The sequence below is a fragment of the Rhipicephalus microplus genome, chromosome 1, assembly GCF_043290135.1.
Source record: "Rhipicephalus microplus isolate Deutch F79 chromosome 1, USDA_Rmic, whole genome shotgun sequence".
NCBI classification, from domain to species: domain Eukaryota; kingdom Metazoa; phylum Arthropoda; class Arachnida; order Ixodida; family Ixodidae; genus Rhipicephalus; species Rhipicephalus microplus.
The window spans coordinates 192,943,894-192,968,945 of record NC_134700.1 but is presented as its reverse complement, the minus strand read 5'-3'; the positions used below and the strand labels follow the sequence as shown (position 1 = coordinate 192,968,945).

General features: G+C 46.1%; 1 protein-coding gene across 1 annotated transcript in view; it reads right to left on the bottom strand.

Moving 5' to 3' along the window:
* The window catches only part of LOC119178521 (uncharacterized), a 35,711-nt gene extending 11,932 nt beyond the window's left edge, over positions 1–23,779 (bottom strand). The window contains exons 1-2 of the mRNA XM_075889376.1: positions 23,091–23,779; positions 22,018–22,488 (exon numbers count right to left, since the gene is read on the bottom strand). Of these exons, the coding sequence (XP_075745491.1) occupies positions 22,018–22,488; positions 23,091–23,102 (483 nt within the window). The 5' untranslated portion in view covers positions 23,103–23,779. The remainder of the gene's footprint in view (positions 1–22,017; positions 22,489–23,090) is intronic.
* Positions 23,780–25,052: the final 1,273 nt, after the last annotated feature.

Sequence of the window (25,052 nt, the reverse complement as noted above, 5' to 3'; positions counted from 1 at the left end):
CTGCAGCTTAGAGTAGAGGTGCCGGAAAAAGAACACCTATTTTGTATATATGGAGACCCATATTTCGAAGAGGTGGCACCATGAGTTTTTTGCTTAATGACATGAACCGCGCCAAGATCGAAAGCAATGATTAACGGTTTCCTCCTCATTACAGTATTCTTGTCGATGCGATAGCTTTTACATCAGCTTCTTCCCCATCGATCGCTTTTACTCTCTTCGTCAAACTTTTATATCTTTCTTGTGTAGTGTCTTCGTCGCTACGCAGAGGCGTTTCACACGAAATGACGCGATTGTGCTGTTTCCTTAACAAGGCAAGTTAGGAGGTGACTGTTATGTGTTGTAGACTACTTAGTCTTAAATATTGCCGCGTCAAATATGCAGCTCCAAGAGAACAACGAAGACCACGCGCAGCGAGAGAGAAAGACGAGGTTCTCATCCGATCAGTTCGCGAGTGTTCTGGTACAATTAAAGTGAGTCGTCCTGTATTCAACTGCTGCTGTTTCTGCATTGTGACGCTGGTGGAGGCGCTGGGTGCATGTTCGGGACGCCTGACAACAGCCCCGCATTTAGTCCAGAAAGACTTCCACGCATCGACACCCCCGTTCACCGCAGCAGCCGCCGCCTGTTAGGCCTCAACCCAGAGTTCAGTCCATTGCCGGAAGGCGTGACCGTGCCAGAAAGCATGATGGCGCCTGGAAGCACTGGCCCCAACATGTTCAGCCCAAGCACGACAAAGGTGACTGTTTGAACTTTCGACTTCCGGTTGACTTCAACGGAAACACATATGAAGACGCACGTGACTGCCTCGAGGAATTCGAGCACACAGCGAATGTTAACGGGTGGAACACCACACAGAAATCGGGCTACGTGTATATCCCGCTTCAAGACGGAGCCCGAACATGGTTTACGAATCTGGTGTGGTCGTCTTGAGACGAGTCCCGGCAGAAGTTCCTGGATACCTTCGCGAGCACCGTAAGACGAGAAATCGCACAGCGTATCCTCGAGTCACGGATTCAGAAACCAAATAAATCCATCACGATGTTTGTTGAGGACATGGCGCGGCTGTTTCGTCGAGCAGATCCCAATATGCCTAAAGCCAAAAAGGTTAGCCACCTCATGCGGGGCGTTAGGGAGCAGCTGTTCGCTGGTCTCGTACGAAACCCGCCTACGAGTGTTGATGAATTTTCCAAGAAGGCGATACCCATCGAACGCGCACTGCATCTACGCTACCGGTTGCATGACCGCCCGACCCACAGTGCACTAATCAGCGTGGTAGCCACGACCTCAGCAACGACACGCGACGAAGGTTCTTTGCGCCAACTGATAGGAGAAATCGTACAAGAAGAGGCTAAGAAGCTCGTCGCCAAACCTAATGACTGCGCAATTGCCTCAGTAACAGAAGTTGTGCGCCAGGAGATCAGGCAAGCACTCTCGCTTCCTGAGCCGAACACGAGCACGCCCAGGGCAAACTATGCAGACATAGTCCGCCGACAGCCAGCGAACGTGCCGACACTGCATCAGTACCAGCAGCAACATCCGCCGAGAGTGCCTTGGTACTACAGAGAAGCTTTGACGCCGAGGCGGCCACCACTTCGCAAAACTGACAGCTGGCGTACCCCTGACCATAGGCCCCTGTGCTTTCATTGTGGGGAATGTTAGGTTTTGCCTGGAGATTCGTCTCTCAATCCCTTCGGCGCCCAGTCTGAAAGACGCTGTCGAAGATTTGAGCTATTATCCAGACCAAGCAGCGAGCAAAGGCGAGTTCCCGTCCTTCGAATGCGGACCCTTTTGTCGTCCCTTCAAGCAGCCGCGTGACTGATGGCCTCGGCGACTCATCGGGCGACAGGAAAGCTGGCGTGAGCGGCGTCAGAGCTGACGGCGGAGCGGCGCTTCTTTAATCCTCAGTCAAGTAGCCGACCGGCCGACTGCCTATGCCCGCCAGGCATTGTCCCTGCTGGCCGGAGGAGGAGACATCGGGTCGCCGCGACGCCACGACGAAAGAGGGCAGCAGGGACGGCGTCTTCCTGAAAGAGACCGTGACGGCCACCGCAGATCGCCCCGCTAATTGGGTGAGCTGTGCGGTGGACCCTTTGAAGTATGCGGCCAGGATCATGGGAACTGTCGACTAACGGCACACACACGACGAGGAAGAGCCCTGCTGGCGCCACCACAGTGCAGTGTTCACGTGAACCGTGCATGCTCGCCCCCCCCCCCTTACCTGTGTGTACGTGATTGGTGTTCGACTCGGAGAGGAGGAGCCCGACAGGGCTTAAAACGACGCCGCAGGGTGCTGGACGTCGCTCTGAACTATGTATCGTTCAACCACCACGCTCGTGGTTTATGAAACCACTAACTTTTCCTTTCTGTAAATATGTGTAAATAATGACATAAACACTGTTTTGTTTTCCGTATCCTCTTGTCAGCATTCGTTTCCCGCACCCGGTTACACCACACTACCACAAGAGACCGGGTAGTCCCCCATCCTTTACAGGAAGCAGGCCACATCGTTCGGTATTGCCCGTATCGCGTCGCAGGGTACCAAGGGTTTGCTTCCACTATTCTTCGACGCCACTTCAACGAAACACCGGATGTCGACACGAGTGTCATGACCCCGCAGGATGTTCCTCCTGGGTTTCGGTCGCACTCACCCTCTCCTGGGCGTTATTCTCCATCCTCTAGACGGAGCACCACTGACATTCCAAGAGGGAGATCTCCTAGTCCACGCCGGGGAAACTAAAAGCAGCGACCTCAGGGGAGAAGATTGCGAATCGTCAAAGTGCTGAAAATCCTCCGATACTGCCGACCGAAGAGACACAAATTTTCAATGATTCATCGAAAGATGGGGTTCTTACTGCCGATGTTGCAATTACGATTGACGGACATGACGTCATACATTGGTCGACACTGGCGAAGACTTCTCATTAATGAGTGAGTTTCTGGCAGAAAAGCTCAGGAAGGTTAGAATGGAATGGACAGGACCACAGATGAGAGGAGCTGAGGGGCAGCTACTCTCACCTACCGGAAAGTGCACCGCAAGAATGAAGGTAGGGGATGCATCCTTCGTCGCAACTTTCGTTATTCTTTCCGCGTGTTGCAAACAGGCAAACTTAGGGATGAATTTCTTGCGTGAATATAGTGCCATCATCAATATAGCGGACGGTGTACTGACCTTTTCAGCGGATCAAAGCGCAGTGCTACACTGAAAATCGCTGTGAGTCATTAACGATGTGACCGTACCTCCGTTATCGTGTCACCTTATTTCGGTCACCTGAAGCGCGCAGCATGCTAGAGAAGGAATCACTGAACAAGTATTGCCGCTTCTATTTTCTCGCGGTGTTGCAATTGCCAGAAGTATCGTCAATGTTGTGTGCAATGAAGCAGAGGTTCTTTTGACGAATTTTACCAATAAGCGACGACGCGTTACACAAGGCACTACAGCTGCCTACTTGGACAAGATCACCGAAATCCGCGAGTGATGTGTAGTACAACAGGACGAGCCGTAAGCCACGTCAGCACCACCACCGATTGACGTAAGCATGGATTTATCACCAGCGCAGAGACAGCGTCTAGTAGATCTTCTTCACCAGTTAAAGGACTGTTTTTCATCGACCTCGAGGGTCAGTCAAACGCCACTGACGAAGCACCAGATAATAATGGAGGAGACGGCAAGGTCAATACAACAGAACCCATATCGCGTGGCACCGAAAGAGCGTGAAGCAATTCAGGAACAAGTGAACAAAATGGTCATTGATGACGTCATTCAGTCGTCAAGAAGCCATTGGGCATCGCCGGTAGTGCTGGTTAAAAAGAAAGACGGAAGCTTGCGATTTTGTGTCGGCTATCGCAAGCTGAACCGTGTGACAAAAAAAGACGTATACGCATTACCGCGCATCGATGATTCACTCGACAAGCTGAGGTATGTACGCTACTTCTCGTCAATGAACCTAAAAGTGGGTATTGGCAAATTCAGGACCACGAGTGAGATAGAGAAAAAAACGGCTTTTGTAACGCCTTACGGGTTTTATAAATTTAAAGTCTTGCCCTTCGGATTGTGCTCAGCCCGTGCAACAATTCAGAGACTAATGGATACCGTTCTGTCAGGCCTTAAACGGCAGTCATATCTGGTGTATCTGGACGACGTCATTGTTTTTTCAAAAGGAACATCTGAGCAGGCTGCTATCGGTATTCAGGGCAAGAAGGTCTGCTAGCCGGACAATAAAACCCGAGAAGTGTCATTTCGGTTTCAAGAAGCTCCAATTTTCTCGCCATGTAGTGAGCCATGAAGGTGTTCGACCTGATCCCGATAAGCTTGAAGCCGTCAGAAAACTTCCGGTGCCAATAGATAAGAAAGCAGTCAGGTGTTTCCTTGGCCTATGCGCATATATACTACCGAAGGTTTATTGCCAATTTCTCACACATAGCCTCACCATTAACACGAGTCACAAGAGAAGACGTTTCGTTCACATGGCGCGACGGTCAACAAGCGGCATTTGAAGGTCTCCGGCAACGCCTGCAGACACCGCCTGTGCTTGCTCACTTTGATGAGGATGCTCCTACCATGGTCCACATAGATGCCAGCAACGTGGGTTTAGGCGCTGTACTCGTCGAGTGGCAAGACTCAGCCGAGCGTGTGATCGAATATGCTAGTAGGACGCTTTCCCACGCTGAGTCCAACTACTCCACAACGGAAAAAGAGTGTCTTGCTGTAGCATAGGCGGTTATGACGTTTCGCCCGTACATCTACGGTCGTTCCTTCCACGTAGTCAGTGACCATCAATCCATCTGCTGGCTGACCAACTTGAAAGACCTGTCTGGTCGGCTCGCACGGTAGAGCATACGCCTTCAAGAGTTTGACATGACGGTCATGTATAAGTCCGGACGGCAGCACGTCGACGCCTATTGCTTATCAAGGTCACCGATAAAGCACGGCGATGACACAGATGATCACAACATGGCGTTTGTAGGAGTCGTTGACACCACTCCGATTTCGTGCAAGCAGAAGGAAGACAGCAAGTTGCTTTTCCTTATTGAATGTTTGAATGGACGGACAACGACCGTCCCTAGAAGATTTGCAAGGAGCCTGCAGTCATTCTGCTTACGTAGTGGTGTTCTCCATAGGAAGAACTTTTCTCCCAGAGGAAACACCCACGTACTTGTTGTTCCGACGTCAATCCGCGAGGAGATACTTAGTGCTTGCCACGATGAGCCAACGTCCGGTAATCTCGGATACACACGCAATTGGCCAGAATCCAACAGAAATACTAGTGGCCCAGACTTTCAGCTATTGTGAAACATTACGTGCGCACGTGCATCGATTGCCAAACGATGAAAATCGCCACCGTTAAAACCAGCTGGACTATTACAACCAATTCGAGTACCCATGGTACCTTTGCCCAAATTAGAATGTATCTCCTCGGACCATATCCGACTTCCCATGCTGGCAACAAGTGGGTAATAGTCACCAATGATTATATTACGCGCTACGTGGAAACAAAGGCTTTGTCAAGTGGCACCCCCATTGAAACCGCACGATTGTTCATAGAAAACAGCGTCCTGAGGCACGGTGCTCCGACAATCATAATAACAGATCGAGGTACCGCTTTCACGGCCGCGCTCCTGAAGACAGTGCTTGAGCTCAGTGAAACAGCCCATCGGAAAACAGCTTCCTATCATCCACAAACCAACGGCTTAACAGAACGTCTCAACAAGACTATTGCCGACATGTTGAGTGTGTACGTTGACGTGGATCACAAGAACTGGGACGACATTCTACAGTACATCACGTTTGCCTATAATACGGCGCGGAAAGAAACTACACAAAGAACGCCGTTCAGTCTCCTTCATGGCCGTGAAGTGATGACGATGCTTGACGCCGTGTTACTGCACGACTGCAATGACATGGATTTGAACGCTGCATCTTTTACCGAACGAGCAGAAGAAGTGAGGCAGCTTGCACGCGTCCAAATCAAGCAGCAGCAAAATTACGATGCCCAACGTTATAATCTGCGACACCGACATGTCGTCTATCGGCCCGGCGATAAAGTCTGGGTATGGAGGCCTATCCGCCACCGGGGCTGTCTGGAAAATATCTGAAGAGGTATTTCGGCTCCTACACAGTTTTACAACGCCTGAGTGATGTTAATTACGTGGTCTTCCTGGACAGCCCCTCGACAACTCGCCGGCAAAAACCAAAAATCATGCACGTTGTGAATGCAGCCCTATTTTTCGGACTGATTTGCACCATACATCTACTGCGCCGTCTTTTGTAGAAGAGCATCGGGACGCTGCTCTATGAAGTTGGGCAAATACCGCATCGAATATGCAGCACCAAAAGAACAACGAAGAGCACGCGCAGCGAGATAGAAAGACGAGGTTCTCATCCGATCAGTTTGCCAGTGTTCTGGTACAAACAAAGGTGATTTGTCCTGTATTCAACTGCTGCTGTTTTTGCATTGTGACAATATGTTCCCATGCCTGTCTTTTGGGCACTGCCTGAGTCCTGAGAAAAGATTCAAAATTGTGATGTGACTGGTGTAGTTTCTGATAACGCCAAGACACGCCTTGCCCTACATACGGTCAACATTTTTTGCCCTTGTTTTGTTTCTACCATTCGTGGGATACGGCCTATAGGTCAAGACTCTTGGTGCTACACTAGGACTTCGCCATCAACGTCGTTCTTAGCTGAACACAGGTTAGCTTGTGTTATCTTGACGCTCGATAATCCTAAACGGCAGGAAGCAGAGCAGTTTCGATTCTCATTGAGTACAAATACTTAGGACACCATGAGATGAACACAAGGCCTTACAAAGTCTCTACACTGGACCGTAGTCTTCAGAACACCAAAAAGGTCTTTAAGGGAGTACTGACAAAAAATTGTAAAACTTTTTTTCTTGCAATGGGCAGCTTATGGCCCGTTGATCACGGCTGGAAACTCCTTTTGCGCGAGTGCGTAACTATTCTTTATTCAGGGGTGTTTTAGAGCACCCAGCCTCAGTTTCGATTTACAAGATTTTTTTCTTCATTGCCTTCTTGACTACAGGTCAAGTTTATCTGACAATCACACATCACACACGTTTCATGTGTGTTAACGCATCAAACAAAGATATTACAATTTCAACACAGTCGGCAGTCTTATACACATCTCGCACTTTGATAACAGCTTCCACGAAAGACTCATGAACGGACAGAACTTTTACATCACAGTGTCTGTACGATAACATACTACGCCGAACCGAATGAAGACCAAGTAAGAAAATAACGTCCAAATGTTGCACAAAACTATCACAAAGCAAAAAACAAATTCCATGTGGAGTAAGAGCTAAATCTATTTTTTAAAGTCCCCTGCAAAAATGTCCCAAAAGAAAATGTCATTCTTACAATCACTTAATACATGTTAAATGGTCTCAGGTCTGTTACACAGCCGACAGCTGCTTCCCCATGGTACATACATCACTCTCTCCTCAAGCCACGTTTTCACTGGCAAGGTTCCCGTATGAAGTTTAAAAAAGAAACATTTAACATTGGGTGGTGCCCACATGTTTTTCACTAGCTTTAGTACGTCTTATTCATATGATTTTTCATACTTTGAATGGTAAAGGGCCACAGGAAGAACATCCTGTACTAGGTCTTTCATAAGGTGCTTTCGTTCACTTTAGTTAGGTAATCTATCGAAAACCTTGCCCCCAAGAAACGATGTCAGAACACAACTTGGCACAAGCACTGTGATAAGGTGTGTCGTTCTCCCCTGTCTGAAGATACAAAGAAGTCAGGCATGTAGTGTAATAGCGTTGTTTGAAATAAGGATCATAAAAGAGCATCTCTCTGGTCTCTCATTAGCATAAAACGTGATATTATTTGGTTAAGAAACAGATGGCACAAAGACAGCCCTCCTTGCTTAACACGCCGAAGCAAGTTTGTTCTAGATGTTCGCTCCTATGTAGAGCTCCAGATGAACGTGGCGAATATCCTGTGGATTTTATGAATGTTTTTACGCGCACAACTAAACACTTGTAAAAGGTACATAATTTTAGCCGCCAGAAACACGCTACATACAGTCGACCAAGAGAAATTGATAAGTCACGACCACGCCATCTTTCGGCTGTCTCATGCAGTTCTTCCGCACTTTCATGTCAAAACACTTCACTGTTTTCATACTTGTCCAATGGTACCCTTAGGTAACGACTAGGTGTCGTGAGCCACTGAATATTTCCAAAAAGAACTGGGCATGAGGTCCTAATTACGATGCCATAAACCAGTGTTGTTTTTTTCTTTTTTCATTCAGCTTGTACTTATGTCACAAAACCTTTCATTGATTTATAATAACAAAGTTTCTGTCAACAGGAAAAATTCAATATCGTCGGCGTATGCCAAAACACGCACTTCACATGAATGCAACCTGAACCCATTAATCCTTGCGCGGTGAATCACTTTCTGACACAGTGCTTTCAAAAATAGAGAAAAAAGCAAAGGACCTAAAGGACACCCCGGCGCACGGAGGAAAGTACTTGCATGCGCTTTGAGAATTCTCTATTTACAATTAAATTTGTGGTTAAACATTTGTACGCCAATCTATTACATTGACATATGATTGCACCAACAACAACGTACTCAACTAGCATGAAGAGTATATTGTTTTGTTTTACAAGAGCACTGAGAGCTAGGCAGGGGCCGTTCTGGGCATAGAGTTTCCTAAAATTAACTGGACTCTGGCGCTGCGATCGTTCGGCGACCATGAAAATAAATGGTAGTACACACATTTGCCTAGTCTTCGTACCTGGGTATGGCGAATCGTACTTGCGGCTTCATTTATTGCTGTGTTTCGGTTTTGTTTTGAAAGAAAGATTTAGCCCTTTCGAACTTAATGACCCGATTTGGAAAGGTAAGTCTAGAAGAATAAGATGGTGAAGCGCAACCGCTGAACATTTGCTAATATTTGTTTCGTGAGAAAACAGCTGCAAGCCACACGAACACACACGGAGCCAAAAGCAGGCCAGAAGTACGAAGATTGGACAAATGTGTGTACTACCCATCATTCTCATGCTCGCTCAAACGCTGTGCGTTGCAGCTCCCGTAGACAATAGTGCCAGAGTTCTCTCTAGTGTATATTGGGAAACTCCATGATTCTGGGGGCACGGTAAACGCAGCTGGCCACGTGACCACGTCACAGCGCAGCCCGCACACGCGAAGCCGCAGGTACGGAGGAGGAAGTCAATGGTATACCGCACGTGTCTGCACCCAGTCAACACAAACTCGTAGTGTGGTCTTGACGCAATGGCGTTAGAGAGCTCGTGTCACAGAAATCCCGCCGTCGGCGTCAGCCCCTTTGGTTGTGAGCAAAAAATCATCCGCGAGTAAAAAAGCAAGTTACAGAGACCGCCGAGGGAGGCCGCCACTTGTTCACGCGTGCGCGCGCGATCCCACTGAAGGAAAAGCACATTCAAATAAAAAAAAATTGCTCAAGGTCACGAGATGCGATAACGTATTTTCTTTGCCCCGGCCACCCCTCTCTGCTTAGTTTACAGCGCTTTCGTCGGGACGAGAGAAGAGATATTGCAATCGCTGCATGCGGCAAACCTTTGTAACTCCACTCGCACTGAATGAATTCTTAAAATTTTTGCGGCATTGAATTCGTAAGGCAATAAGCCCTTCTAGTGGAATTATTCCATGGTTACTTGAAAAAGTGTTTCACAGCCGCTTTAATGAATTTTGTTCGACAGGTGTCACGACAAAATTGAGCTTATACGGCGATTTGTAGGCGCAATTTGGAGGCCTCAAACTACGTCGAAAGAGGCCGGGATAGTGCAGCCATCGCCGCTAAAAACACAAAGAAACGTTCAAACAGCTCTAAAAATGGAAAAGTATGTCCATCTAGCAGAAAACATATGATGCCTTTCCAGAGGCGTGTGCTCAAGCAAATAGCATACGCTAGATAATGTTCAGCTTTTTGTGTGGCATTGTGAGACTCTTTATGGCCTCCAAGATGGCGAGCGTGCGGCGTGAGTCTCGGAGGCGACGCCACTCATGCTGTAGATCAAATACCTGTATGTACCATTCGTGCGCACGCCCTGGTACGATCTGCTGTGTGTGTGTATTTAACATAACATATTATTAAGTACTATAATTAAGTATGATTAAGTATTAAGTATTAAGTATTATTAAGTAATATGAAGTATTAGGTATTAAGTATTATTATTACATAACATATTATTAGGTATTATTAAGTACCTCCCACATGGATACGCCAAATATCTCACGGCCCACAGTCCTCAAAAGCTGCGAAGCAACAGACTACGGCGGCGGTCCGATCTTCAACGCAGCAGAGGGTGCTAAGAATCTCTGGACTACAGGCCGCCATTGGAACCTGAACTTGGCAACGTTTAAAGCTAGAACCTTATCTAGTGAGGGAAGTCTAGCTGTACTGTTCGAGGAGCTAGAGGGTGTTAAATGGGATATAATAGGGATCAGTGAGGTTAGGAGGACAGATGAGGCCTATACGGTGCTACAGAATGGGCACGTCTTTTGCTATCGGGGCTTGGCAGACAGAAGAGAACTGGGAGTGGGGTTCCTAATTCACAGAAACATAGGTGGCAACATAGAGAAATAATATAGCATTAATGAAAGGGTGGTAGGTATTGTAATTAAACTGAATAAAAGATACAAGATGAAGGTAGTACAGGCTTACGCGCCTACATCGAGCCATGATGACGCTTCAGCTGAAAGCTTCTATGAAGACGTGGAATCGGCAATGAGTAAGGTAAAAACACAGTATACTACAGTTATGGGCGACTTTAATGCAAAGGTAGGGAAGAAGCAGGCTGGAGACCAGGCAGTAGGAGATTATGGCATCGGCACTAGAAACGCCAGAGGAGAGCTACTAGTAGAATTCGCAAAACGCAATAATTTACGGATTTTGAATACCTTCTACCGAAAACGAGAAAACCGCAAGTGGACATGGAGGAGCCCTAATGGCGAAAATAAGAACGAAATAGACTTTATAATGACTGCACACCCAGGAATCGTGCAGGACGTGGAAGTGGTTGGCAAGATACGATGCAGTGACCATAGAATGGTACGGTCTCGAATTCGCCTAGACTTGAAGAAGGAGCGACAGAAACTGATACGCAGGAAGCCAATCAATGAGCTAGCACTGAGAGAGAAAGTACAGGAATTCAGAGTGTCGCTGCAGAACAGGTATTCGGCCCTTAGTGAGGAAACCAACCTTAGCGTAGATACAATGAATGATAATCTGACGAGTATCATTACGGAGTGTGCAGTGGAAGTTGGAGGCAGGGTAGTTAGACACGACACTGGCAAGCTTTCCCAGGAAACGAAGAACCTAATTAAGAAGCTTCAAATCATGAAAGTGTCAAGTACAACAGACGAAATAGAACTGGCAGAGCTTTCGAAGTTGAATAATAGACGTAAAGTATGCGATGTAAGAAGGTATAACATGGAGAGAATTGAACACGCTCTGAAAAACGGAGGAAGCTTCAAAGCAGTGAAGAGGAAACTTGGGATAGGCAAAAGTCGGATGTATGCACTAAGGGACAAAGAAGGCAAAATAACTACCAATATGGATAGGATAGTCAAAATAGCGGAGGAGTTTTATAGAAATCTGTACAGTAGCCGAGACAACCACGACCTTAATACGATAAGAACTAGCAGTAACCCAGATGACACCCCACCAGTAATGACAGAAGAAGTCAGAAAATCTTTGGAGAGCATGGAAAGAGGCAAAGCTGCTGGTGAGGATCAGGTAACATCAGATCTGCTGAAAGATGGAGGACAGATTGTGTTAGGAAAACTAGCCACCCTGTTTACGAGGTGTCTCCTGACGGGAAGGGTACTAAAGTCTTGGAAGAACGCTAACATCATCTTAATACATAAGAAAGGAGATGACAAGGACTTGAAAAATTAGAGGCCGATCAGCTTGCTCTCTGTAGTGTACAAGCTATTTACAAAGGTAATTGCTAACAGAGTAAAGAAAACATTAGAATTCAATCAACCAAAGGAACAAGCAAGATTTCGAACAGGCTACTCAACAATTGACCACATTCATACTATCAATCAGGTAATAGAGAAATGCTCAGAGTATAACCAACCACTATACATAGCCTTTATAGATTACGAGAAGGCGTTTGATTCAGTAGAAATATCAGCCGTCATGCAGACACTGCGGAATCAGGGCGTAGATGAAGTATATATAAACATTCTGGAAGAAATATGCAGGGGATCAACTGCTACCATAGTGCTTCATAAAGAAAGCAACAGAATACCAATCAAGAAGGGTGTAAGGCAGGGGGACACAATTTCCCCAATGCTATTTACCGCGTGCTTACAGGAGGTTTTCAGAAGCCTAGAGTGGGAGCAGTTAGGGATAAGAGTCCATGGAGAATACCTTAGTAACCTGCGCTTCGCCGATGACATTGCATTGCTGAGTAACTCGGGGGACGAATTGCAACTCATGATTACGGAGTTAGACAAGGAGAGCAGAAAGGTGGGTTTTAAAATTAATCTGCAGAAAACGAAAGTAATGTACAACAACCTCGGCAAGGAGCAGCGCTTCGAGATAGGTAATAGTGCACTTGAAGTTGTAAAAGACTATGTCTACTTAGGGCAGGTAATAACCGCAGAGCCGAACCACGAGATTTAAGTAACTAGAAGAATATGAATGGGGTGGAGCACATTCGGCAAGCACTCTCAAATTATGACAGGTAGATTGCCGCTATCCCTCAAGAGGAAGGTATATAACAGCTGTATCTTGCCGGTACTTAGCTACGGAGCAGAAACCTGGAGACTTACAAAGAGGGTTCAGCTTAAATTGAGGACGACGCAGCGAGCAATGGAAAGAAAAATGGTAGGTGTAACCTTAAGAGACAAGAAGAGAGCAGAGTGGATTAGGGGACAAACGGGGGTTAAGGATATCATAGTTGAAATAAAGAAGAGGAAATGGACATGGGCCGGGCTTTTAGCGCGTAGACAGGATAACCGCTGGTCATTAAGAGTAACTAACTGAATTCCTAGAGAAGGAAAGCGGGTTAGGGGGAGACAGAAGGTTAGGTGGGCAGATGAAATTAAGAAGTTTGCGGGTATAAATTGGCAGCAGCAAGCACAGGACCGGGTTAACTGGCGGAGCATGGGAGAGGCCTTTGTCCTGTAGTGGACGTAGCCAGGCTGATGATGATGATGATTATTATTATTAAATATGCACTTAGCGGTTGAAGGGCGCACTAGGGACGGGATTTTACTATCGCGTTCAACTCTTAAAAACGAAGCTTAAGGGACCCCTACTCTTTCTTTACATTGCCCCGGCGTCGGTTTCGCCTTAGTGCATCTTCGCATCTCGCTCAGTAGCTCGGCGGGCACTTTAAAACTAATTTTAAATATGTCCTAGGCTATATTTGTCCTTGATACTTCATAGATGTTGTGTATGTCTCCACATAAGTTTATCTCGTTCATTATCTAGCCTTCGAAATTGTGTGTCAGCACTCCTCTAACTAGGTCGAGGGCCGACTAATGATTGGGATAAGGCTTCAGCAATACTTCCAATAAGAGCGCTCGATTTTCTAATCGTTGCAATGACATATGCAAGTCAGTGCATTTATTACATGCATTCTTGCTCTCTCTCTCTCGCTCTCTTTCTCCCTCTTATGTTTAATTCCTCTTTTCTATTCTATCAATGAAGGGCAGTCAACCAGACATGCCTCTGGTTAATCTTTGATGCTTTCTCCCTGTTTTCTTTTTTCGTTACTTTTTACAGAGTCTCTAGACAGTATCACGGTCGAAGGCAGGGTAATCTGTATGTACATTTCTTAAGACTTTCAGTTGCGTGACGCTGTGAGACCAGCGGTAAGAGGCAGTAACTGCTACTATAGTGTCTGGAGAAGCAATTTTCCTCGAATATATTTTCTTTTTGTCGTTGGGGCACTATTTTCCTGCATTCGCGATGCTACAAAGATTAGAGAAGTGCGTGCAGAACTTCTTCCAAGGTGCGTTTTCACAAACGCTTACGCCAGTTGGCTCCTTCCGTTAGAAAATTCTTTTTTCCAGGAAACTGGGGCGTTTTTTCGTCACGTATTCAGACATACTGCTGTTTTTCCACACAAAATGACACCGAATTTTGCAACTAAATCCTTTAAGCTTGCTCTATTTAGGCTGCTGGTGTCGCCCCTGTACATTTGTTTAATGATCACGTGAACAACTGGCAAAAGTCACGTCCGTAATTACAGGCACTGCACACTGACCTGGTGGAGCAGCGTTGCTCACTCTGCCCCGTCTTAAAGTCTTTGGCAGGGACACGCAGAAAATAGACGCGTGCTAGCGCCCCCTATGTATCCCGGCCACAATCCGCGGACAGGTGCAGGGCGCGAGACGCGCGCGTTGCGTTTCATTTCCATTGAGGCCCTCTCAAGGTTGCCTTTTTAAGGGCGAAGTTCCTTAAAGCGGCACCCGTTCGTCCATGGTAGTAGTTCGTAACATGTCTTACGCTTTGATCTGCAAGGTGGTTCCGGTGGGAGATTTCTCCTGTGCGTTGTTGAACAATAAAAAATTCGCAGCGTGCGCGTTACCTAAAAGCCGAATTCGCCTGTCTCTGATCCCCATTAGCAGCCATTGGCATGTAAATTGAGCACTATCTTACAAGAAATGGTTGCTACGTTATACTCGCTGGGCGTAACCTCCTTGGTTTTAGAAAGGTTTAGCGAGCATTGGGCCGCAGTGCCATGAATACAGTGTACTAGTATATACCATGAACTCGAGGTGGTTAAAGGTGGGAAGTAGACCCGAAGCGCAAGCAGTAAGAAAGTGTGCATGAGCCACTTCTCGTTTAGTCCTTGAAATGTCCGCTGGATGGCGGTGCTTCTATATGCGGAATATATGATGAAAAGATGGGAGATGGTGGTACTTGGAGTGTTGTCTAGATGGACGAACGGGCACACAGACAGATCCATGGATAGACGCATGGATGGACGCACGGATGGCTGCACGGACGGATGGACGCATGGATTGACGCAGGGGCGGATGCATGGACGAACGCAAGGATGGACGCACGGATGGACATGCGGACGCACGAGCAGACGCACACACGGACGGGTGGATGGACGCACGGATGGTCACACAGACGGACGCATGGACGGATGGAAGCAGGAACGAATGGACGAACGGATGCTTTGCCCTGCTCTCCATCATTCACCCGGTGGATATGCTGCTACTTTTTTTTTATGCGCTAGGCTCTGTATTCTGGCGCTGCCGTCAGACTGGAAAACTCGACAGAACGATGCCTATAAATACCCTAGGGAGAACTTGGTATATTGTTAAGCGTCTCTCTACTCCTACTTTTTTTTAGTAAGGTGGAAACGTTTGGCACAAGCTCCATTTACCGTTAATCCTGAGCATAATACCTAACTTCGCTTGTCAAATTGCTGACTGTACAGTTGCGCAAATGTCACCTGAAAGACTCAATTTATTGCCTTCGAATTGTAGCTTAATCCGCAACCTCCTTCAACCATTCTGCACAGACGCACACGCATGACTCGCATGTTAAACAGCAGCGCTCTCGAACGAGCTTCGAGAGAACTAACTGCTCCAAAGAGTAGTGCCCGACACGGCTAAAATCGGTACAGGTCGAAAGTGTAAGGGCGCTCGTGGGAGCTAACCACGGTGTCTGGTTTCACCGCTACGCTTGCAGGACGGAGAAAATGCCCGGCTTTCTTCTTTACTTCGAGAGTGAGTAAAACTGTCACCTTTATCTTCCACTCGCTTCTCCGCGTAGATTATCGGTATCGGAAGTGACCGCGCGTTTTTCCCCTTCCCGCCGTTATGGAAGAAAACCAGTTGCTTCCAAGGCGACGGGCAAAGTGAAACGCAACACCACCAGTTTGTCCCTCTCTGGCTCCGGAGCTACTCTATTTTGTTTTATTCAAAACACGTTTAGGGCCCAGCTTACTCGCATACTTCGAAGTTGGCATTCACTATGCCTTTTTTTTTGCTTTCCAACGTAACGGTATTTTCGCTTTTCACCCGGAAGATGACACCATAGGTTACTGCAAATCACAGAGATAAGTGACGTTAGAGGACTCCTGACACACTTGTTCCGCTTTCCATGTTAGAACTTCTCGCTTACCGGGAACCTATATGTTTTGTTAACCAGAACAAAGATGTTTTTTTTTTTTGTCGTGGGGTGCTCCAGGAGTGCTATTGATCAACTCACTCCTGTGGTGTCCGGAAGATATGTCCAGCTGATAAGTCCAGCAGCAGCGGCGGATAAAACGTATGCTAACGAACATTCCTGCATCTGTGAGCGCGAGCGTTTTTCTCTGTGTGTGCGTGTGCGTGGGCATGTGTGTGTGTGTGTTTGTGTGTGTGTGTGTGTGTGTGTGTGTGTATCTTTATTAAAAGCAGTTATTGGTTAGTAAATGGGGAACATCGTGGTTGACTTTTTTTGCATGCATTCCGACGGAGATACCTCTTATCCGTGATTTATTGTTGAAGAAGGTCAGTGACATCAAATGCAAGTTCTGAGTTCAGATATTGAGCGCGTTCTATATATTCACCTATAAGTATTGCTTCTTGCCTTTAACATTACTGCAAAATCCAATAAACATTTGTCAGTAGAAAACAACAACACCATAAAAGATAGCACCGACCAACGCAGACATATAAGAAAATAGCTTATGCCAGTACGGCTCTTTTCTTTTTTTTTTCTATTTACTATACCTCTCCGAAAATCGCATGTTCTTGTGCTACGCTCAAATGTTACTATATCTCGAAAGGGTCAGAAAATGGGAACGAAAAAATACGAGCCCTTGACACTTTTTTCTGAAAGTCTGCCAGTGACATATCTTTGTTTTGTTTTTCAGCTTTAAACCATGCAACCGTACATACCACATGGGCTTTTGTTTTTACAAAGCTTACACTTATAATGCTAATATAACTTGTATGAAAACGCAACCCTTGAAAAACATTTGCTGTACCATCAGCTTTTACTGTCCTTGAGAATACTTGGCTGCTTCCATTACCTTATAAGCACCTTATTAAATGCGAAGCATTCCTTTCCTTACTGCAAGAACTTTTGGCGTCTGCCTGTCTATCTATCTATCTATCTATCTATCTATCTATCTATCTATCTATCTATCTATCTATCTATCTATCTATCTATCAAGCCGCTTATGTTTTGGTGCTCTCGTGATCACCCTTTTGGCGTGAAACAAAGTTACTTGGGAGGGTGAGGTGGTTCGACGAAATCATCCGTACTGTGGGAATCATGATACGCGAAGTAGGAATGAGTAAGGTTCGTATGTCACATCAAAATCTGCACGACGTTACGGGGCGGATGTAAGTTATGCCATACATGACTTTCATGTCATGATTATCATGTTTTGACGTGTCATTTACCTTCATCGTCTATTCACGTCACGTGATGCTAAACTTGGTATATGTGGAGCTAGCGAAATGACCGCGAGCGCGCTATGAGCGTAGCATGTGGTCATATTTTACAATACATGCATAATAATATTATCATGTTTGGACGTGTCATTTACCTCCGTCGTCCATTCACGTCACGTAATACCAAACTTGGTATGTGTTAAGCTAGCGAGACGGCCATGAGCACGCTATGAGCGTAGCATGTAGTCTTGTTTTACATGAGACGCGTATAGAGATTATCATGTTTGCACCAGTCATATACCTTCGTCATCTACTCCCGTCCCATAATACCAAATTTGGTTTACGCGAAGCTAGCAAAACGACCACGAGCGCATCATGAGCGCGGCGTGTAACCACAATTTCCATGAAATGCATGTCATGATTTTCACGTTAGAATCTGTCAATTATCTTCGCCATGTAGTCATGTCATACCATAGCAGTTTTGCAACATGTCATGTGAACAAAACGCAAGAGCAGCAAGCTTATGAAATGTAAATCTTCACATTCATGACATAAATGTCATTATTTTCATGTCTTTACTAGTCACTTATGCTCACCATACAGTCATGCTATGCCTTACCAATTTTGGTATAGATACCATTATCGAAACGGCCATGACAGCTAAAGGTCGTTGGCGCATAGAGACAGATACGGTCAAAGTCGCCAAAGTTCGCTAAGAAATGCTTCGCATTTATTATGAAGTGCTGGTCGATAATTTAATAATGTCACAATCGTGTCTCGTACGTCGTCAAACATAATCTGCCAAACAGTGGCACGTATATCCGTGGGTGAGTGTGGACCATTGGTGAGCGAGTATATTCCACAGGTTTGGCAGTTTCACTAGCTCACATATACCAAACTTGGTATTACGTGACGTCAATATGACGATGAAGGTAAATGGCACGTCCAAACATGATAATCATGATATGCGTGTCATGTAAAACATGACTACATGCTACACTCATTGCGCATTCGCGGCCATTTTGCTTGCTCCACGTATACCAAATTTCTTATCACGTGACGTGAATTGATGACGAAGGTAAATGACACTTAAATGATAATCCTGAAATGGAAGTCATGCACGGCATAATTTACGTCCACCTCGTAACGTTCTGCTGGTTTAAAAGTGACACTTCAACCTTCCTCATTCGTGCTTCGCCTAACATTGATTCCCACTGGGCTTGGAATCTGCCGTTGCCCCGCCGCTCTGGTCTAGTGGCTAAGGTACTCGGCTGCTGACCCGCAGGTCGCGGGTTCGATTCCCGGCTGCGGCGGCTGCATTTCCGATGGAGGCGGAAATGTTGTAGTCCCGTGTGCTCAGATTTGGACGCACGTTAAAGAACCCCAGGTGGTCGAAATTTCCGGAGCCCTCCACTACGGCGTCTCTCATAATCATATGGTGGTTTTGGGACGTTAAACCCCACAAATCAATCAATGAAATCTGCCATTTTTTTGCAATTCTTTAATATCTACCCAAAAGGCAAGAAGCACATAGATAATTTCAACGCGTGAGCGTTAAGAAAAAATTCGTATCAGTAGCGTTGACCCAATGGATGAAAAATCTGGCACCGGAATATTTTGCCCTGACGTTGACTGGTCTTTTTCCTCATGATTACCTCATTGTATTCCTTTCTTTTTTGATGAATTCATGGAAATAGTATTGACGCTACGCAGGTTAAGTACTTCGAATTTAGTAGCGGCAGTGTAAACTCACTCCTTGTTTGTGTGCTTTACTCTTTCCACATCTGATGGCATGTCTATATTGAAACACTTTCAATCACTAGTTCGCTCGCATCTAAGGTGTATTCATTTCATCAAGGTGCCTGGCCACAAAGGTCTAATTTACAATGAAATGACTGATTCTGGCTCTGACTGATGCGAAAATGATAGGGATAATCTTTGGAGACAAGGAGAGATCTGAGTGGGCCAGGAAACAGGTTTGGGTTAAGAATATCATAGGTGAAATAAAAAAGAAATTAACATGGGCATGACCCGTAGCGCGTAGGCAATATAACTGCTGGTCATAAAGTGTAACTGGCTGTATTCTCAGAGAAAGTAAGTGCGTGAGGAGGAGACAGAAGGTGAGGTGGAAAGATGAGATTAGGAAGCTTGCGGGTATGAAGTGACAGCAGCTAACACAGGACCTAGTTGTCTGGCTTAACGTGGAAGATGCCTTTTTCCTTCAGTGGATGCAGTCAGGCTGATTATGATGATGTTGACTTTATCTGAGTTTTTTGATACCCTCCGATTTCTCTAGAAACTACGACAACGCCAATCCAAGTTCTGAAATACCACAAACCTTATTTTAAAAACTGAAGGATCATCTTATCAAACTTACAGCAAGTAGAAAAGAACGATACCAAAATTTTTATTCTATTACACTTGTTACTTATACACACTATCTTTGTGTTGAACATTGTACACCATAGCACAATTCTGCTATAAAAATTGTTAAAACTTTTGTAAGCATATTCAGATTTTTAGTTAACACAAGTATACTATGTTCTTCTTTAGGTATGTAGTAATACCATTTAAATAACCAGATCACTTATTTTTACAGCAGAGTCCATGCATCATAGTTTTTTGTTTATTTTTGTGGGCTTAAGAATACCCTCCATTTTCTGTAGGAACTATGACAACGTCAATCAAGATACTGCGGTGGTAAATGGAGTTTCGTATCTCTCTTAAAAAAACAACCATTTTTATTCAGGTCCGCCCAGTGGTTTTCGAATGTAAACACTTCCACGTTTTAAAGATATTTTACAATTCGATTTAATCATGAATCCAATATCAGACTTCCTTCTATGTTGACAAATGAAGAAAGTATTCGCTGGACTGCAAAATAAACTGATTGCGGGAGCTAGAAAAAAATAACTGTGATTTAATTCTTGTGCGTCATTACTGCGAGAATAATATCTCACAATGTAAAGTTTGAGTGGCCATGGGGTGTCCTTGGCACCCGATTTGATGCGTTAACACGTATTTCACGAAAGCTAGTAAAAAAAAAGAAGCCCACTGTGATCGTAAATGCTGTACACAGTGTGCCCTCATGGGTCATCATGTCGTTTCGGTCACTGACTTGCTCGACATCATGATATGTTAATTTGCAGGGGTGGCATCAGGCTAACGATGCTTTCTCACGCGAATGGTTTCATGCAAATGCTCTATAAGCACAATTATCGCATGCTTTCATCAACTTACTATTAGTCAGGCTGCCTAGACGGATACCGTCGAGAACAGTATGGTAATTATATAAGCCTTGTATTTTCTTAACTGTAGTTAGCGACAAATGATGCGTATGGGGAAGTTGTGTTTATGGTGTTATATTATAGTAATATGGAGCTTCTTTTTACCAAACATTAGTTGACAACACGTGAATAGGTTTATATAAGCTTCTCTGAAGCTAGCTGAGTGAGAAAAAAAAACTTTGCGTACTCAGATTCACACACAACCAACACAGACGCACCTGTGTGCAACTCGATGCAAGCTTCCTTTCCTTTATCTTTAAGCTAACTGTAATAGTCGGTCTTCCGCAGTAATTTTAAGTGTGACAGCTTGCGAGCCGAGGTTCTAGTTCTTTTGCACGAGCAGTATTTGTTAATCATGAATATGAAGGCGTGTTTGGTACATGGGTGTCACCTTAGGTATCAATGGTGACGTGGTACCATTCAATGTCTTCAATTCACACAACCATTTAGCGATATGGAGGGAGCAACCTGTGTGCTCTAACACTAGTGTGCTAACATGATCTGGCGCTTTGGGAGAACTAAAATAGTGTTACGCGGTAAGGATGGTGGCAGCCCGCAAGGCCAAAACACTGATGAACAAACACCGAGAAAGAACTACGAGGAAAAGTATATCTGGGAGAGCTTCTACTGCTAAGAAAAATAAGTAGCATTAAAAAACAAGGACAGTGGCCTTCATAAGCGATATAGCCGTCAAAATCATTGTGTTTTGAATGTGACTTGTTTTCCTAAGCCTAAGCTCATCCTGCGAAGAGCTGTGTTTGACTCTTCGTGATTTGGTTATTTTGCGTCACAGAACTATCTAGAAAGTGCACGCACGAGTGAATGCAGCATAGACAGTGCATGTTTTTTCATCTCGCACGCAGAATGTAATTAATGAGACAGGATGTGTGAACGCTGTATTGGTTGACAACGTTTGACTAAATTCGTGTACATAAAATTCAACACGTTTTTCTCTCTATCTCTCTCTTTTTTCTCCTCCGCCTCCTCCTTCGATAATATTGCGGATGTCGACAACTAATCGATACCTTTGTAACTGCGCCTATAGTTTGAAACTATATGTCACTGGCACAAGAATAAAGCACGTGCTTTAAAATGCCTAATGGTGAGGGCACCTGACGAAATGAACAGTTAACCCCAATACTACCACAGTGAACACCATGATTCATGCCAGCTGCTTTTTTACGAAAACTAAAAAGGGCGGAAAGGTTGCGACACGGTGATAGTTATACCTCATTCACTCGTGAACACCGGGCGTGTACGACTGAACCTAATTGATCGATCTCCGTAGCATTTCATGCACAAAGGCACTGTACTATTCGACTCGCTTATACGGTATGGCGGTACTTACGAGTTCTTCCTGGTGCACTGGTTTCACAGGCAGCACGGCTGGGACAGGCGCGGGCTTGACGATGCGCGGTTCGTAAGCGGCGCCGGCTAGTGCGGGCGCACCGTGGAGCACCATACCCGGCGACGAGATGGCGTTCAGCAGCACGTGCGACGTGTGAAGAGCAAGGGGTGCGTTGCGGACGCCGCCGGCCGGCGCGGCGGACACACCGATCACGGGGGCCTGGTGAACGCCCACTTGGGTCACATGCACGGTCACGGGCCCCCCACCCTGAGGCTGAGAGTATCCGGTGGTGTGCAGGGGCACGATGCTGATGCCGACGGGCGTGCCCTGAGGTTCGACCAGGTGCGGCCGCGAGAGCCCTTCGACGATCGTGTGGAAGGGGCCGCCGTGCACCACCGGCGAATCGAAGCCGAGCTTGGCCAAGGCGCTTGAAGTAGACGCCGCTACTGCAAGCGCCACCATGGTGAAGGTCTTCGGAGGTCGGCATCGCACGCCCGAGCATAGAACAAAGCAAAACGAGCCAGAAATGAATTTCGCGGAAGCTCAAGCTACTGTGTGGGGTCATATTTTTTTTTTCTCTTGCGCCAATGGATGACCGGCCACATTGCGGCAAAGATATTTAAGTTGATGGTGTGCTTCACACCACTGTCCTTGGTGGTATAAATTCGCTTAAGGTGCATCTTGAACGAAAAATTTGTTCGGGAAATTCGAACTTATGCTGCATTCTCTTTCATCATTTCGTCGCCGCATTTATACAAAGGGCATTTAATCAAATTTGATCGTTTCGCGGCAAAAAAAGTATTTCGGGCTTCGGATGACTACTGATTTATCTAATCAACTTTAAGGCTTTTTACGAACTAAGTACTCGCGCTACCTGAATCAATCATGTTTCATAAGAGCGTTCTCCTAATGCAAGCAACGATTTAATGAATAAACGTTATGTACCGGAAACAGCTCGAAGCAACTTAGCCTTTCATTTATCTTCCGGTCTTACGTCCGGTTCATTACGGCCTCTTTAACTACTTCACTTGCACCACTCCCAATGACGGGCACGGCAGGCACGCGAGACTCACCCGAAGTATCATGCTGCGGATGCAGTCTATGTACACCTCCGAACAACGGCCCGGGATCAGATTGAATAAGTTAGGGACAGTGGCGCGGCACGGTTTTTATAGAAGGATAAGGAAGTGCTCCACTTCATTCCGGGGCGCCCGCACGCACCCCGGTCGGTGTATTCCGGGAGAAAAAGAAGAGTATTCGGCTTGCCCGGACCGGGAGGAGAGCCACCACGTCGTCGTCTCCGATTCCTTCTCCTCTCCTCCACGCCGCGATGACTACCTCCAAAACACGCGAAAACGCCGAAACTAGGGCGGGGACCTGCAGCGGCCGTCGCTGAGAAAAGAAAACGACAAAAGAACGAGGAGAAATAGGGGACGGCGGATGCGGCGGTGGTCCTTGCGCTTGGTCCACTTTCGGCGCTCACTGTCGTGGGGGGAATCATCGATTCCCCCCTTCTTGCGAGCCTGCTTTAGCGCAGCCTACCGCCACCAATGAAAAAAAAGCAAGAGAGAGCCGACATTGTGGTAGGTAGTCCGCGTATGTTCGTCTGTGTGTCGTCGCTTCTTGTTCGGTAGCAGCCGCGCGTATGTGTAGCATACGCACACACTCGAAGAGCGAGCCTCGCCGCATTTAAGGCACTCCTCACTTTCATGTGTGTGTCGCGCGCGATAACTGCCGCGCCGCGGCACACGCTACTACCGCTGGTGGGAACGCGGTTCCGCCGCCCCTCCGTCGTTTCCTCTCTCTTTGCTCCCTCGGCGTGGCCGGGCGTGCGACGATAGCGCTGGCGCCGATATGTTGGCCTCGGGCATGGGACACACCTCGTTTTCGGCCACTACATGCGTGTCCACTGCCGGCCGCTCGCTTATTACGCTGGCTCCGCTCGCTACGGCGGAATGTTGCCCGCTCGTTCACTCGCGCCCGACAAGCTTGCCTCCGGTGGACAACAATTTACCATACCTCATTATTTCGGCATGTGCGCCGGGCGCGTTTTCGCTGTCTATCCTTTGCGCGAAGCGTTTATGCGCGTAGCACAAGAACTGTGCGTGCGTGAGCGTGTTGCTCCGCTTCGTTTCGCTCTTAGCACTTCCTATATTCGCAAGGCAGTATTTACAAACGATTCTACTGAGGTCGTTTGTCGAGATAGCTCGACGGCATCTCGCGTGCAGGCCAGCTGTGACAACTTGCCTGACGTAAGAACCGCCGAAGAAACACCGGGCTTCTTTTCTTTGACTTCATTCGGGCAGTAATGTTGCAATGACGGATCATTTGATGGTATGGCTAGGCGTCTTAAGAAAGACGCTGACTATTTTCGATGCTAATTTGAGAGGTACATACAAGCTATAAATATTTTCTGTGGTGGCCCCGGTATTGAGAGCAGTGAATTCTTAACAGTTATTTCAAGTGCAGTCACGCTCCCTACTCATTCATGAACGTGGCATAGGTAAAAGGAGAACAAAGAGGGAACTTTTTTTTCTTTTTTTTTTGTGGAGATGTAATTTTTTTCACTCTTACAGTAAAGGGCATCGCACTGGCGGATTGCGTTCACGGAGGAAAGACATGTATAGCAATTTTAGGCTTACCTGTTAGGTCGACAAGCCCATGCGTTTTAAACCATGTGAAGAAGATAGCACATGGTGTGAAAGTAAACTTAAACGTATACAATATTATGTTTTTTTTTTATTTTGTGATGAGTTCATCGCACCACATTACCTATCTCAGGACTAAAATGAACGAAGCATCGTTTCTTAAATACAATAAAACAATTTTATTGAGTGTGCTTATCGCTTCGAATAATTAAAACACAAACTACGCGTTACTATAACACTCACTCGACAATTCATGTAGGGGGAAATCTTCTTTGCTGAGTCTTAAGAATGCGGAAGTCGTAAAGGTACACCGAAACAAAGGCACTGGAGCGACATATATATGGAGAATATTTATAACTTAATCATTGAGCTTCTCTACCTTTGTTC